Source organism: Diaphorina citri, unplaced genomic scaffold (genome assembly GCF_000475195.1).
Source record: "Diaphorina citri unplaced genomic scaffold, Diaci psyllid genome assembly version 1.1 scaffold1045, whole genome shotgun sequence".
Taxonomy (NCBI): domain Eukaryota; kingdom Metazoa; phylum Arthropoda; class Insecta; order Hemiptera; family Psyllidae; genus Diaphorina; species Diaphorina citri.
In genome coordinates this window covers 91,008-107,792 of record NW_007378475.1, presented here as the reverse complement: position 1 = coordinate 107,792, position 16,785 = coordinate 91,008, and the positions used below count along the sequence as shown (strand labels likewise).

The window sequence follows — 16,785 nt, the reverse complement described above, 5'->3', positions numbered from 1 at the left end:
TCTCTCTCTCTCTCTCTCTCTCTCTCTCTCTCTCTCTCTCTCTCTCTCTCTCTCTCTCTCTCTCTCTCTCTCTCGTGACAGTACGTATTACAGAAATGTTAGTTAAAAACACAACTGGCGTTTTTTTTTTTTTTCTCCTATAAAATGAAATTTATGTTTAATGATTTGCGACAAGCGAGAGATGGAGGGAGAAAGAGAGAGAGATAGAGAGAGAGAGAGAGAAGGAGGGAGAGAAAGGGAGAAAGAGAGAAAAATCCTAAAACCCGAGAACCACACTAATAGAATATGCTGCAGCTGGAGAGAGAGAGAGAGAGAGAGAGAGAGAGAGAGAGAGAGAGAGAGAGAGAGAGAGAGAGAGAGAGAGAGAGAAGAGAGATTTTCGTTACGTCAACGTCGTCATGGCAACCAGGAATTGACTCTACAGGTGCTGGGGTTTTCCCCTCTTCCCTCCCCTCCATTTCACTTCCCCTACCTTCCTTTCTATCCCTTCCGCTTTCTCTCCCATTCATTCCCTCTTTTAACAACTTAACTCTTTCCCATTCTCTTTCTCTCGGAGGTTTTTTAACTATCAATAATAAAAAGTTTCAGGCGTGTGCATGTCTTAGTCCAATAAATAGGACGTAGGATTCCGTTGAAATTTGAGACCTGCATGATGGCTCTTTTTCTTTTACGACTTGACTTTGGAAGTTTGGACTCGAAGAACCAATCTTCGGATTCTGCTCTGATGGCTAATTCAGCTGGACTTGGACTGCCTACTGACGGACGTCGAATAAACACTACTGAATACATTGTGTCCAGTATTCCAGTAAAAAGCAGGATATACAGCTACACTTATGTTGGAAATGTCGGGCTGTACGACAATGTTGTAACATTGTTGTAGGTATAACATTATCAACATTATCAGATTGACTCTCCTAGAGAAGTAAATAACATTATCGTCAGACATTTCTAACGGAAGTGTGGACCCCTTTACAGGTACAACGACTCGACTTTGGAAGTTTGGACCCGAAGAACCAATCTTCGGATTCTGCTCTGATGGCTAATTCAGCTGGACTTGGACTGCCTACTAACGGGCGTCGATTCGTCGAATAAACACTACTGAATACATTGTGTCCAGTATTCCAGTAAAAAGCAGGATATACAGCTACACTTGTGTTGGAAATGTCGGGCGATAATGCTGAACGACAATGTTGTAACATTGTTGTAGGTAGAACATTAACGTCAGACATTTCTAACTGAAGTGTGGACCCCTTTACAGGTACTAGTTCTTCTAATTCTGGCTAACTTACCGAACTGAGATATTACTAAGAATTAAACGTTCCGGCAGGCGCGCGAACGTCAAGAGTTCGAAGCGCCACCCGGCCTATATTAACACGAAATGAAGTTTCAAAGTTTTTCGACGTAATCTGGACATCACATCAGTAGGTACCAGCCATAATGGCAAAACGCCAATGTAAACCCAATTTAAAGATGGAAGTTGCCAAATTCTGCTCTGATGGCTAATTCAGCTGGACTTGGACTGCCTACTGACGGACGTCGAATAAACACTACTGAATACATTGTGTCCAGTATAACCAGTATTCCAGTAAAAAGCAGGATATACATTATACAGCTACACTTAAGTTGGAAATGTCGGGCGATAATGCTGTACGACAATGTTGTAACATTATTGTAGGTATAACATTATCGTCAGACATTTCTAACGGAAGTGTGGACCCCTTAACAGGTACTAGTTCTTCTAATTCTGGCTAACTTACCGAACTGAGATATTACTAAGAATTAAACGTTCCGGCAGGCGCGCGAACGTCAAGAGTTCGAAGTGCCATCCGGGCTATATTAACACAAAATGAAATTCCAAGTTCCAAAGTTTTTCGGCATAATATGGACATCTCATCAGTACTAGCCATAATGGCAAAACGCCAACGTAAACCCAATTTAAAGATGGAAATTGCCAAGATGTCCAGGACGGGAAAGGTACGAACGTGTCTAAATAACTTCTCCGGGAAACTTGTTTCATAAACTGCATCATCAACCCGCAACACCAGCACATTGCAAACACTAAACCTAAATTATACCACTCGCTAAGTTGCCAAGATGTCCAGAGTAAACGAACGTGTCTAAATAACTTCTCCGGGAAACTTGTTTCATAAACTGCATCATCAACCCGCAACCCAGCACATTGCAAACACTAAACCTAAATTATCCCACTCGCCGGGGGAAAACTAAACTTGTTAATCATAAATTTACCCCCGCAAACCTTATCTCCCGCAGCCAAAGTGTCAGGTAACATCCATAAATTCCCGCTTCCTTAATCTTCTTGCCACGGAAGTTAATGGTCATAAGTTTAATACCGCTATCCGTGAACAGAATATCCCACAGGGTGTGATCATATTGAAGCCACCACGATCTCAAATATTGGGGGTCATAAACTCAGACATCTGGGACCCATAATCGCAGACTGAAGCGGAGCCATCATCTCAGATTATGAAATCTCAGACATCAATGGAGATGAAGACTGTGGAGGGTTCAACGGAGTAAGTGGAGATGGAAATGGAAATGGAAGCTCCCAAGTCCCAAGTTTTGTTTAAAACCAACGAATCAATGGCCCTTTTCCACGGAGTGTTTGCACTTTACGGCTGCCGCGCCGCTTTGATTCCTCCAAACATGCAAAAGAGAAAAAACGATAATTGGGTATTTACAGCAACATATTAGAGACCAAAGTGTATTTTTTCACAAACAGGGAGGGTTGGTTAATAATAAATAAAATATGAAAATTATAAAAAAGAACTTAATCTCAAGAAATAAGGCGACCATTTCTCAAGACGAGACTGGCTCTTATGGCCGCATAAAATTAACAGAAGAACTATCAGAACTATTTAAAATTTTAAAACGACTTTGTACAAAATTAAAATGCTGTCTTTACTTTAATGCGAGAGGGGCTGCTCACAATAAATTGTAAACATTCTCCTCACATTAAACAAAAACTTGTACATAAATTTATACCTAAAGTAAATACAGTCAATTTTTCCTAGTAATCTCTTCCTTCCAAATTGATCTTACATTCATTTTCAGTCTCTATGGTATTTTTTTTTTTTTTTTAAGTAAATGGGTAAAATTCCCAATAGTAGGGGTAATGAGGAATGACAATGGGTAACACAAAAATGAGGAATGACAATGCAAACACGGCTACGAACGGAAATTCCGCCAAAATCAAAACGAAAGTTTGCTTTTCATTTTAACCTTCTACTAGCAACGGAAATTTAGCTAAAATCGAAACAAAAGTTTACTTCTCAGTAATCGACTGGTCGACTCCTAGCCATAGGAATTCAGGTAGATTCAAAACGAATGTTTGGCAATCTTAACACTCCTCAGCCGGGAGCTAGCATGTCCAGCGCTGGCTATGGACACCCTACTCAGGTCCTCTCCTCCTCCTACCAGTCCTAGTTTCCGGCATACCGTGGTCACAGCATACAGAGGATGGGTGAACACTTTTCTTCTATACCCCAGACCCCAGTCTGCCTTGGCACCGGGGAGGGAGAGAGGGGCGGAGGGCTTCTTGGGTTTCTTTCTGTCCAGTTGAGTGAACACGTAGAGGAGTTTCTTATTCAGGTTCTCGGTGGAGTTGATCACCTGGGGAGAGAGAGAGAGGAGGGGAAATTAGAATAGAATATACCCTGTTTATACTGCAAGAATGAGATTGAAAAGTCCCTTTAGTCCTACAGTCTAAACAAGGTCTTATGTATTTCGTACAGAACAGGTGTAAGTTTTATAAAAAAAAACCTGTTTAAAATAAATGAATAAATACCTAATAAGAGAGGGCGACAGGAATGGGTTTTCTTCTACCATTCTCCTATTTTTGCATACCTTTAGCGGTCCTATATTAAACTGTCTTGGTGGTGTTGTGGTCAAGACGCTCGCTTGGTAAACAGCAGGGCGTGGATCCAACATAGTTTGAGACTATAACCTCCTGTATTACTCCATTACTACTACTGAGCCATTTTTACTGCGTCGATGTGAAACTTTGTTTCAAAAGGATATTTTTAGATGACTAGGTATATCCTACAATGAAAGCATTTTCTTTCTTACCTCTATATTCTCCGGTTTCATAGCGAACAGCCACAGCAGAGTGGTAGCAGCACACATCAGCTCTTCATTCTTGCCATACCAGATCTTGATCAAGTCCACTATAGTATTCAGTCCATCTACCATCAGAGTAACCTGCGAGATATAATTAAACATTACATTACTATCTACTATCTTAGTACTTCTACTGAAGTAGTAGGCATTACTAATAGGGTTTGTATCTTGCTAAGATATTTTAGTACTTCTACTTAGGATAGGGGTTGTTTTTGTCTATCCTACTGAGATAGGACTGAAAAGTCCGTTTACAGGGGTTGTCTTAGGACTCCGATTTTTACTTGCCTTAGTTTTAGTTTTTAGTAGGCTCAAAAAGATAAGTAGGTACACAAATTAAAACGTTTTTTTTTCTCAAAAGTTTCGTTTCTGGAATAGAGGTAACCCACGTGAACGAATCTTTAGCAGTGTTTAGGATCAGGGCCAAAACTAAAGTCGACTCAAAACTCACCTTCCACAGAATGGGGGCAGTCAGATCAAACCGCGCCAGATTGATGAATACTCGTAGAATAGCAATGGCCATCAGTTTATTTGGTTCGGATCTATTGGCACTTTGTAGATATTGGTACAGCATTGGCATCAGACCTTTGTTGGTGAACTCGACACAAAGCTTCGGGGACAAAGTTGTGATGGTATCTGGGGAGAGTAAACGACATATTTATCAGTAGGTAAAATACACATCATTTGTGTAAACTGTTAGTATTAGTATAATGGAACAACTTGTTCTAAGCTGACAGTCTAAATAAAGCACTGCTTACACTTAAAGGTACGTACCTATATCATTTGTGCTCTAAGTTGAGAATCAGAGAACATTATCTTGAAAATATTCGTCGGTATAATATTAAGGATTAGAACCATTATTTCGAAAATGTTTGAGGGAACATGGGAATTTTAATCGTTTTTAACCGTCAATCAATCAATATACCTAGTGAATGCTTGTCACGATTTTCTCTCCACCTCAATAAACCATGATAAATTTCAGAAATAGACTTGGACTCGAATCACTAACCTCCAGATCCGAAGTCCACCGAGTTAACCACTGCACCTGAGGTTGGTTATAGAACATTTTATTATTATTATTTTTTTTAAGATGAGTGTTCCACCGCCGCGCCGTTATTATTTCATAGCAATGAAACAACTACTACATTAGACGCATGTGGCCTGTGTCGTAGCACACCCATTCCGTAGTATGCCTCTCATCAGATGGGCGAGAAGAGACAATACTTGTCATTTAGGTGCTGGGTCAACACGAGAACACCAGAAAGTAACCCCTTGAAATATTTGCAATCGAAATCGCTCAGTTTTATCTATTACCTAAAAGCGCTTATAATAAGTAAGTAGCACATGACTTTGTAATACCAGCTTGGTAGACAAAAAAAGAAAAAAAAATCAGACCGTGTGTAGTCAGCCTAAATCTAAAAATCATACGATATCCTCACAGCCAATCAGAATTGAGGAAAATTTCTACGCAGTAAACTTTTGCCAGCACTCAGCAAGTTCAGTTTTCGAAAAGCAGGCGGTCGGTTCGGTTTAGTGTCGGTTAAGAAAGTGATTGACTTTGTAATACCAGCTTGGTAGAAAAAAAAAAAAAAAAAATCAGACCGTGTGTAGTCAGCCTAAATCTAAATCATACGATAAATCTAAATCATACGATATCCTCACAGCCAATCAGAATTGAGGAAAATTTCTACGCAGTAAACTTTTGCCAGCACCAGCACTCAGCAAGTTCAGTTTTCGAAAAGCAGGCGGTCGGTTCGGTTTAGTGTCGGTTTAGAAAGTGATTTTCCCAACTTCGAATTACCTTCATTAAAGAAGCTGTGATTTTTTTAACTTGATTTTTCTAAAGTTTCAACGTTTAATTTTTAAATAATCCGTCAACTTTTGAGACTTTTTATTTGAATTCCCTTGTCAAAACTTTAATTGGTTCGTTCGTAGTGTTGTGTTTCGATAAGCTAAAACGACTCCTTACAAAGGGTAAGTGAACTCTGTACTAACTGTGGTTAAAACGATCTTTTGCATGTTAAATAAGGGAACTTTTAAGATTCACGTTTTAGTTCCTAACAATAGCAAATGTTGCATTGCACTTCAGAAGATTCGTATACCTAGTATGTCCTGGCTTTATCTTGTCTTTCGTGACCTTTCTTAAAGGGACTTTTCAGTCTAATTCTCGCAGTATAAAAGGCTTATCTTTCTTTCTATTAGCTTACCTTTCCACTTGCTCTGCAGTAGAGTAGCCGCGGCATTTTGTCGGGCCGCCAGCTTGGCTCGAATGCGCCGCCTAATCTCAACCAGGAGGCTCTTGTTCTTCCACCAGTGTTGAATAGTGAGAGCGGCTCGTTCATAACGGGGAGCTTGGAACTTGTAGATAATTTGCCAGAGGAGGGACAGAGTCTTCTCGCGATGACCGTCCGCAATGTCCTTGGCAGTAATGTCGTCCTGAATGTCGTAACCTGGAAGACGAAAAATGGAATGGAATTCGAAACTTCTATTCTATTCATTTTCTTCATCTAATCTTATAATCTTCTCCTTTTCCCCTTTTACTATCCTATCTTTGGTTGGGTGGAAGAGCTCACTGTGTGAGAATCCTGCCATAAAGCCTTAGAAAAAAGTAGGGACAGTTGGCATTTCCATTCCTTTACTCTGACAGCTGTTTCTGAATATTTCGAAACATTTATAAAGCTTTATGGTTCCAGCTAAAAGCTCATGTTGTTGTCTTCAATAGGTATAGGTAATTTCCATCTTCATTGTATTTCTCCTGCCTCTCCTGTTCTCGCTTCAACTTGAGCAGTTCTATCACTCGCTCATATTTCCTCAAGTTCAGCTTGAATCGGAACCGTCTCTGAATCATTACAGTAAAGAACCGAAGTTCCAAATAGTTATGTCTTTCCTGACTAGCGACTCGCTTTCCTAGATACCAATTCTCTATTCTCAGCACACTCGCTTTCATCGCTAGGAATCGCTCCCTGTGAGATCTCATAGCGAGTCGCGCTTGGTATCTGGTTTCCACAGTACGCACAGCTTGTTTTAAGTTGAGATAAAACGCACGCTGTGTTTGCATGTCACGCATTGCGATATAGCGTGTCTCGACAGAGTCTTCTCGCGATGACCGTCCGCAATGTCCTTGGCAGTAATGTCGTCCTGAATGTCGTAACCTGGAAGACGAAAAATGGAATTCGAAACTTCTATTCTATTCATTTTCTTCATCTAATCTTATAATCTTCTCCTTTTCCCCTTTTACTATCCTATCTTTGGTTGGGTGGAAGAGCTCACTGTGTGAGAATCCTGCCATAAAGCCTTAGAAAAAAGTAGGGACAGTTGGCATTTCCATTCCTTTACTCTGACAGCTGTTTCTGAATATTTCGAAACATTTATAAACCTTTATGGTTCCAGCTAAAAGCTCATGTTGTTGTCTTCAATAGGTATAGGTAATTTCCATCTTCATTGATTATCTCTGACCTTTTCTGCATGTCTTGAAAGTATTTTTAAACGTTTTATGGTTCTAAAAGCTCATGTTGTATTTAATATACACACTTTCTTTGGTTGTCTAGTTGGACCTACCGATCTGTAACTAGGTATTTACTACTTGATTTAATCTTTATAATAAAGGTAGGAGGATGATTAGTAGCAAGCGAGACGAGACAAAATCCATTTCTCGTCTCAATGGATGAGGGAAGCACTTACCAGCATCTTGCAGGGCACTGATAGAGATCTCCACATTGTGTACCTTCTGTAGGCGGGATATGGCCGGGGCTCGCAGTCGCTTAGTCAGGAACTTCTGGTGCAGAATAATCTCCATCGCCCGGGCTAAACGTACACCGTCGCGTAAATCCAGCAGGGATTTCGTAGAGAAGTCGAATTCGTTGAGGAAGGTCTGTTTGTGTTCAAGGAGGTACCCTATTGTACGCAGGTGACGGAGGATGTCACCGCCTGAGATAAGGTCCCGACTGAACTCGATGACAAGTTGGGCACTGTCCTGTAAAGGTTAAACAAAGAAATAGGTATCAATAACAATTGTGAGGTCCTAACCTAAATTGGTTTGTACTAATTTTCAACCTACTAGTACTCTGGTGGTGTAGTGGTCAAGACGCTCGCCTGGTAAACAGGAGGGCTTGGGTACAATCCCCGCCGAGGTATGGAATTTTATCCTCAAAATAATTTGAGAATTTGACCACAATATTTTGTAGTAGCCTACTGCTAGAGTAAAGGAGCAATATAAATAAACACTCTTATTTTAAAGTCTCAAATTGACATCTCTATTGAAATTAGCACTTCATCACTTACCTTGTATTTGGATTTCTTATTGAAGAGGCAAGGATCATGTCGGATCAGTTTGGTACTCTTGGCCCGATCCAGAAAGTAGACAACCATCAGGAACTTCCTCAGGATGAATTTCTTCATCGCATCCTGGAATTAGAATTAAATGGAAAAATTATAATGAAAAAGACGATTAGTGTTATACAACAGTGGTATAGAAACACCAAACTGATGCGACTGGAAGCGAGCTACTTACACGAGTTGAAGGCTGCAACTATCACTATACAGCGCCGCTACCGAGCTAATGTAGCGATGAGAACACAACGTGAGAGATATGTCGCCCTGCGTACCGCCACGATCACAATACAGACCAGATTCCGTGCCTATCTGATCGCTAAAAACCAACGGGACGAGTATGCCGAGCTCAAACAAGCTGTAGTTAACGTACAACGTCGGTTCCGCGCGACCAGGCAGATGAGAGTAGATCTTGACGCTTACACACGACTCCGTCAGGCGGCATGTACGATACAGAGTCACTATAGACAGTACGCTAGGATGAAAACACAGCGCGCGGAATATTTGAGACTCAAACACGCAGTGCATGTCATAAAGACACGCTATATCGCAATGCGTGACATGCAAACACAGCGTGCGTTTTATCTCAACTTGTTAAAAAATACCAGGTAAAAAAATAAATTCAGTAAAATTTGAAAAGCACCACACGCCACTGGTACGGACAAGGAAAATTTTGTTCTAAGAACAAATTGTGTGAGAAAGTGAAATTGGAAATTTTCTCAGGCACCCTTGCTAGGTACCTGCTGAATTTGGTTTAAAGGCGTCTACACACGGTCCAATTTTTTGACGATGGATTTTTCGCCAATATGGGGAAACAAAGTCTTTCACAACTCATAATATTTATCATTATATCAATTAAGAAGTTGAACAGACTTTTCTTGTCGGCAGATAGTCATATAAATTTTCTCATTACTTTCTTTTGTAAGGGTGATAAAGTACCTACTTAAATTATGAAGATATTCGTAAGAGGTGCTTTGTGACAAAGAGTAAAAAAAAAAAAAAACAAACAAACAAACTGAGGTCGTTCGGTAGTAATCAAAAAATTTGAAACCTACCTAAAGCGTTCCATAAATAGAACAGTCTTTCTAGTTGGTTTTGTGAGGTTTACATTATTTTATTATTAACCCCCCTCCCCCCTTCCTCATATGTATTATGGTGTTAGGGCCTCTTGAAAATGGATATTTCCTGTACTTAAGTCGAATAAACAAAAGTCGGGAATCGAACCAAAGACTTCTGCTAGGTCGAACGACCACTTACCGCGAACGAGGCGTCCATCAGGTTGGGTACTTTGGGGTGTGAATGTTGTTTGCGTGTGTACGGGTCGTTCACCAGATGTTTGCGCATGAATGAAGTAAGGCCCAGTACATCGTTGTTGTGATGAAGAGGAACCGTACATCCGTAAACAGCTTCCAACCCGATACGAAGCCAGAGGGGATTGTAGCAGAGGAGAAGGGAGATCACCTTCTGTTGAAGTCCTGTGGGATTCAAGGGGGAAAAGGGATTTCAATTGTTGAATAAGCATAGGTTTTTAATGGTTGTCACAAATGTCGTTCCCCAGTTGTTACACCTCGATAAATTTCAGAACTTGACTTGGACTCGACCGGAAAAAAGATGAGCGTTTCATCTCCGTTTTTATTTCGTACCAATGAAACAACTGCTACATTAGACTCGTGTGGTCTGTGCTACCATGCCTAACATGTGAATCCTCCAATTCTCTTCAATCAATGTTACTTAGGTGACAACTGACAAACAAATAATGACAGTAGCGCTCACATTTATTTTATACTAAAGGTGCAATGAATAGTATGAATACTGTAGAACTCACTCAGAAAAGGAACCCTACAGGCCCCCTAAAGGTCTGATCAAGCCCAAAGAGCAAATTTTCTTTAAGCATTGAACATTTTTGCCCAATTTAATCTAATGAATATGATTGCGTGAAAAAATAAATAATATTAATATTAAAAATAAATACCTTGATCCAAATGTAGATCGCGGTCCTTGCGAACTTCAATAAGGTTCTTGCTGATATGCCAGGATAGTTTGGATAGCACTGGACTCATACTGGCCGAGCGAAACAATTGAAAAGCCGCTTTCCTCAGAGCATCCAGTCTATCCTGCTGTCCATGGTACTTCATGGCTGTCTTCTCACGACTCGGGGCCTGTAAATACACATGTAGAATAAAATTGAATATACCTTCTTTATCCAACCCGAATAAGGCTGAAAAGTCCCCTTGCCCTTTTTGAGTGACTTTTTTTAAATTTACATTATCATATTTATTTTCTACTGAGTACTACTAAGAGATTTATTTTTATAGAGGAAATTAGTAAAATAATAATGATGGGTTTCACCAACCTTCGTTTTAGCCCCTAACAGCCTGTTTGCTTACCTATATAAATCAAATGGAACCTAACAGGTTGTTAGTTTAACAGGCCTTCTAGGGACTGAAAAAATATTGGTGAAATTCACCCTGAGTAAAGGTGTATCCTAAAGCTTACCAGCTCAATATTCTGGGTGCGGGAGCTCTTGAGCCAGAGGTCGGCTATGTCCACACACCACAAGCCTTCGGCATCACACTCTAGCTCAATAGGAGGCGTGAGTAAAGAGTTTAGCCACTTGATATTGTCCCGCTCTAGGTCGTCCAGAACTTTAGGATCCATGTAGAGCGATCTGAAATAAGAGTGTTTTGTTATTGGTTTTCGTATCGCTTTGAGTTCATAGGTCGTCGCGACAAATTTCAAGATCAGAGCTCCTTTGTGTGAGAAAATGTGAAAAAAATGCCCCAAAAACCGTTTTTTTTTTTTTTTTTTTTCTTTTTGGTTTTCAGGACAAAATTTGCACCACCACTTTCGTGTTCCTGGTAAAAAGACCTTTAAGTAATTTGATATATTTGATATTTAATTTGTCGACCAGGTTTGGATAAGTCCTTCTATGGGAACAGACAGACGACACCGAAGCAAATACAATAGCCCGTCCCTTTTACCTTTTTTTTATTACTATCATAATAATAAAGGAAGGACGGGCTAAAAATCACATAGGTTAATCTACTTACCCTACTGAGAAGGGTGTGGAGCTAGTACTTGTAGCAATGAGAAGGTTGGAGTCTGTGTAGTCAGAGATGATCTTTTCAGGATTGTAAAACTGGACCGATTCCTCTCTGGGTTTCTTCTTCTTGCCCAGACTGAGTGATTTCATTGGAAGTCCAGCTGTAATGGTACAAATATTTCTATTCTAGGGTCTTTTCATGTATTTTTTTTAGTTTTAAATATATATATATATAAAAAAAAACTTTCGCTGCGTTTACCATTAATCCTTGTCAAAAATGTCCCCGCCTAATATGTACAATCGGCTAAATTTTCACTTGGTCAGGACTCGAACTACCAACCTTCAAATTCGTAGTCCACCGCGCTAACCACTATACCTACCTACACCAGAACATTGTTATATCTACTTACCAATCCCCCCCCCCCTTCTTCAAGGATTCAAGAAGGAACTTATGGATCGGATTAATTACTTATTTATTTAAGTAGAGGAAAATAAAAGTTTGAACTTTGAACTAACCTGCTTTTCTGACAGGGGGCTTGACAGGCAGTTGCTTTGAGGCTGAAACAATCGATTAAAAAGCAAAATTAGATCAAGGTGAATGAAATTTAGAATAATTCTTGCATGTTTCAAATGAATGAGTGTGATTCCTCTTGTTTCATATGCATCAATAAACCCCAACTTTTGAACCCAAGATGTTATTTAAAGATACAAAAGGATAGGTTCTTACCTGGTTTCTTGAATGCATCTTGACTGGAGGCACGAAGTAGTTTCCCAGGCGGAGGTCCTTGTCTGGTTTCATTATCCTTCTTCCCACCACTGATCTCATTATCCACACTGCTATTAGAACGTCTCTTACGTGACACACTCCTGGCGGAAGTTTCCAGGAAATCTGAAGAGGAATTCTTGCTTCTCGGCGGAGGTCCTTGTCTGGTTTCATTATCCTTCTTCCCACCACTGATCTCATTATCCACACTGCTATTAGAACGTCTCTTACGTGACAGACTCCTGGCGGAAGTTTCCAGGAAATCTGAAGAGGAATTCTTACTTCTGTCTGAGCTAGAAGTCGATGAGTTCAGGGATTTGTTTTTAGCTGTTTCATTAAGTGTATCACCGGCAGTCTTGTTGTTCACCTTAGGAGTGGAGCTTGGTAAAGTTCTTGTTGTTCTGGTAGTACTAGGCTTCCTGATAGTCCTGGATATTGTACGAGGCTGTTGATATTTGATAAGGAAGTCGTAAGACCCAGGCTGTTTCTTCTCTTCCACAACTTTAGCTGGAGGAGATATTTCAACAGTCCATGCCGTAGGTTTATCTTCCTTATCACAAGTATCCTTACTTCTCAATTCATCTTCTACTGATCTATTACTTTTCATTTCATCGGTACCTGTTGATGTGATTGTACTGCCCAGTTTCGGAGAGATGGACTGGTTCAGTGATTCAAAACTGTCGGTAGATGTTGTGTTGGGAAGTTTGGATTCGTTTGATTCAGGAATAGATGCGAGTCTTTCCTCTGAAATATTATCTCGAGGTTCTACAAATTTGCCTGCAATATCTGCATGTTTTTGTTCACAACGAATGACATCAAATTCGATGGATGAAATTTTCTCATTGATGGATTTCAAAGGGTTGAGCAAGAGAGCATGATCTGGTATGTCCACAGATGTTGACTTTGTTGTCTGTTTAGTACTGCGATCAATGCTAGCTGTGCTCGCCTGTGGAATATTCACAGATTTCTCAGCATAGGTCTGTACGTTATAAGTGGCGTTTTTAGCCTCAATAGTTGCATTGCATGATTTTTGAAAAGTTTCATTCCAAGCAACAGATGTTACAGGTTTTTCTTTAATGAAAGTTTTGCTATTGACATCTTTATTCTGGACGAAGGTACAGTCAACAATTCTTTCCTTCACGTAGGTTTCTCCTAGATCCTTTTGCATGCCAGGGTGCACAAATGTTTCATCTTTTCTCTTTTCACTCAGATATGTTTCATTCAATAATGGTTTAGCTGATGTTTCAGGTTGTTTTCCATTATGTTCAACAGGAGCACTGTCAACAGGTTTTTCTTTAACGTAGGTTTCAGCTAGATCCTTTTTAATGACTGTTGGATGGTCATGTTGCTTGTCTGTCTTGCCTTCACTTAGATATGTTCCATCCACATCTCCAGATTTAATGGAGCTAATACCACTCAAGTTACCAACATCCTCCAGAGGTTTGATTCCATTGAAGAGTGCTGCAAACATATCATGGGTAGTAGACTTCAAATTATTGAGACTTTCATCAAAAGCATTCTTCGCTTTTTCGCTAATATTCTCCAACTGTTCATTGTGGAATTCCATCTTTTTCTTAGATTGTTTCGCATTTTTCAAGGAGAGTCTCCTAGACTTCAAATTATTGAGACTTTCATCAAAAGCATTCTTCGCTTTTTCGCTAATATTCTCCAACTGTTCATTGTGGAATTCCATCTTCTTCTTAGATTGTTTCGCATTTTTCAAGGAGAGTCTCTTGTGCTGTTTTAGATCTGTTGATGTTCGCCTCGGGTTGAAATATTCCGGTATCTCGAGTGGAGATGAAATGGTTTCATTGTCAAAGTTGAGATTGTCAAATATGGCGCCATCTAAAGGATTCACACTAGCCTTTACATCGATATCCTCAACAGCTTCCAGACTATCAATAGAAAATCTGTCTGTAGAGCGACGTCTATACTCGTTGTAAAGTTTTCCCAATGAAGACTTCCTGATTCTCAGTTTTCCATTCACCATTTCGATAGAGTTCCTACGTGAATTATTATCATAAGACGTGTCAGCGTTGTCCCAGGAACCTCTTTTACTTTCCCAATGAAGACTTCCTGATTCTCAGTTTTCCATTCACCATTTCGATAGAGTTCCTACGTGAATTATTATCATAAGACGTGTCAGCATTGTCCCAGGAACCTCTTTTACCAAATGAGTTTCTCTTGCACAATGGCGTGCGGATGATTTTAGTCTCACGGATTTCTTCCTCTTCAATAAACATTTGTCCAGTGAACTCCATGTCTGATATGATAGGGTGATCGTACATGTTACTGTTCTTGACAGTGTGAGTATTATCCACATGGTAAGTGTTGCGTCTGTCTTGATGTATGTTCTGAGTTGGAAGTGTATGCTTGACTTGAGTTGTATTATTCACAAGATAAGTGTCACGTCTGCCATGCTCTGTCTGCTTTCTGAAAGTTTTGTTTCCCAAGTACACAACTTCATCTCCACTGTCATCACTAGGACCCAGATGTAAAATATCTTCAGATACTTGTAAATTTCGAATGGTTTGTACTTGTTTTGCTTTCGGATCACAATCAGAAGAAATACTGTACCGGTCAATATTGTCCTCACCCTTGTTCTGTTTGGTTTTGAGTCTCCCTACTGTAAGTAATGGCAATGGAGTTAGTACAGTATCTCTACCAATGCGAGGGCTACGCTTCTGCTTGTTACTATAGATGCCACAGTTTGTGTCCAAATTTTCTTTGTCTTCAACATTGTAGGTTTGTCTGCGTGTTGGAGTGCCAGGAACATTACAAGGGGGTAGGTCTTCAACAATCTCAGACTTTTGTGATTTTGTCACTGTGGAATTGGTCTTTGTCTGTTGGAATGAGAGAAATAAAAATTAAGTGAACACTTGAGTAGATTTATGAACTATGAACTAAAAAACTTATGCTTGTAGTAAATCCTCAGGACAATGTTTGATTTCATGTATGTATTAGGATGCAAAATGGAGCAAGTGTGTTGGTTGTGATACCAAGTGAACTCACAAGGCATCAGAAGTTACAAGCAGTATTCAAATGACTCAAATAAAATTAAAATCAAGAAAACTTTATACTTACTGATGGATAACCATAGGAACTCTTCCACAATGGTTTGTTAGGAACAGTTGTGTTCTTAACATGAGTTTTCTTTCCAATGACTTTATTTTGGGTCAGAATTTTTGTTTCCAAAGCCAAAGGTTTCTTTTTCTTCATCTTGGGAGGATTTGGATTGATGGATTCCCAGTTAATGAAAATGTCAGATATTTTCTTATTTTTGTTGACATCTTTGACATGAATACATTCTCTGCCACTACCTTCTAGCAAAGGTTTGAATGTGATTTCTATGATGAATTCATTGTTTTTGTCAACAGTGAACTCTGTTTGTGACAGTGCCAACCCAATCTTGGGATCAGGAAGTTTATCTAAAATCACCTGGAAAAGAAATAATAAAATTATCGTGTGATGCATTTTACCAGTCTGCTGAAATATCTGTGCTGGAATACATACAGAGCACAACTTACACACATGATTTCTCACCCCCTTGAAAATTTGCATCCACCATTTTAATCTATTTGGTAGTTACCTGGTTACCTCCCTACTAGGTACATAACTAAAACAAACCTACCTATCCATGAAGAAGTAAGAAGGTAGGTATGTATGTGTTTGGAAAAGTTGACTTACTTGAATGGAGTTGTCAGATGGATTTCTTATTTTTAAAATTCTTTTTGCTTCTTGTCCCATTTTAATGTGCTCAAAAAATAATTTAGCAGGAGGTTGAAATGGCATCAGTACCAAATATGATGGAGGTTCAGGAGGCATTTCTGATTTCTTTTTCTTGGACTTTTGCTCAGGGGTATTATTTATCTGAAAGAAGAAAGAAAACATTTTCTAACAAAAGTTTTCTTCAACTAAGCAAAATAGGATATCAACTTGTTAACTCCTTCTGCAGCTGTGGGCTTGGGTTCTTTCCTGTAAGAGTATGAGATGTAACATATATTTAGGCTTGGGTGAGTGGAAATAACATGCCAATAAGCAATAAGGGTACCAAGGTAGAGCTTTATAAGCAGGGGAATTCCAACCCACCAAAATTGAACTAAACTTACCACAAAGGCCATCATTTTGACAGAAGAAGCGAGACTGAAGTTTTCACAGAGAAAAGGCTAGGCAAGTACTGTAGCAATAAGCAACCTGAATCCCAAGAGTTTTCTCAGTAGGTACACAAGAACTACACACAAACAACAAGGTACAGTTAAACTTCTGTTGTTCACTCTAGAGCATTTTTGATGCTAATCTAAATTGGACAGCTAAATCATGTACAGATGAAATTAATACACCTTCACTTCAAATTAATCTGAAAACTTGGAATTAAAACTTTTTACAAAAGAAAAGAAAAAAGAACCATTTTTGAATTTGATCAAAGTTCAAAAATAAAAATAACCGATTAACCGTTGATTCCGTTGAAGAGCGTTTAGAATACACTGTTGCCAGATAACCAATATTGTACGGACTT

At 39.4% G+C, this 16,785-nt stretch overlaps 3 protein-coding genes across 3 annotated transcripts in view; 1 reads left to right on the top strand and 2 right to left on the bottom strand.

The window, feature by feature from the left end:
• Positions 1–3,134: 3,134 nt before the first annotated feature.
• On the bottom strand, positions 3,135–4,776 carry LOC113469372. Its single transcript, XM_026827011.1, has 3 exons — positions 4,586–4,776; positions 4,087–4,218; positions 3,135–3,630 (listed from the first exon to the last, which is right to left on the bottom strand). The coding sequence occupies exons 1-3, from the start codon at positions 4,712–4,714 to the stop codon at positions 3,337–3,339; spliced, it is 555 nt and encodes a 184-aa protein (XP_026682812.1). The 5' UTR covers positions 4,715–4,776; the 3' UTR covers positions 3,135–3,336.
• Positions 4,777–5,884: 1,108 nt separating this feature from the next.
• The window catches only part of LOC103513918, a 31,747-nt gene continuing 20,846 nt past the window's right edge, over positions 5,885–16,785 (top strand). The window contains exon 1 of the mRNA XM_008478772.3: positions 5,885–6,108. The gene's annotated coding sequence lies outside the window, so the exon portion shown is untranslated. The remainder of the gene's footprint in view (positions 6,109–16,785) is intronic.
• LOC103513923 (protein abnormal spindle) lies at positions 6,295–16,693 on the bottom strand. The gene is made up of 15 exons (XM_026827015.1): positions 16,379–16,693; positions 15,957–16,139; positions 15,354–15,707; positions 14,431–15,112; positions 13,888–14,318; positions 12,552–13,761; positions 12,234–12,413; positions 12,023–12,064; positions 11,514–11,667; positions 10,960–11,131; positions 10,436–10,622; positions 9,721–9,938; positions 8,416–8,538; positions 7,816–8,107; positions 6,295–6,584 (listed from the first exon to the last, which is right to left on the bottom strand). Exons 1-15 carry the CDS (start codon positions 16,391–16,393, stop codon positions 6,295–6,297), a joined length of 4,533 nt encoding a protein of 1,510 aa, XP_026682816.1. The 5' UTR covers positions 16,394–16,693.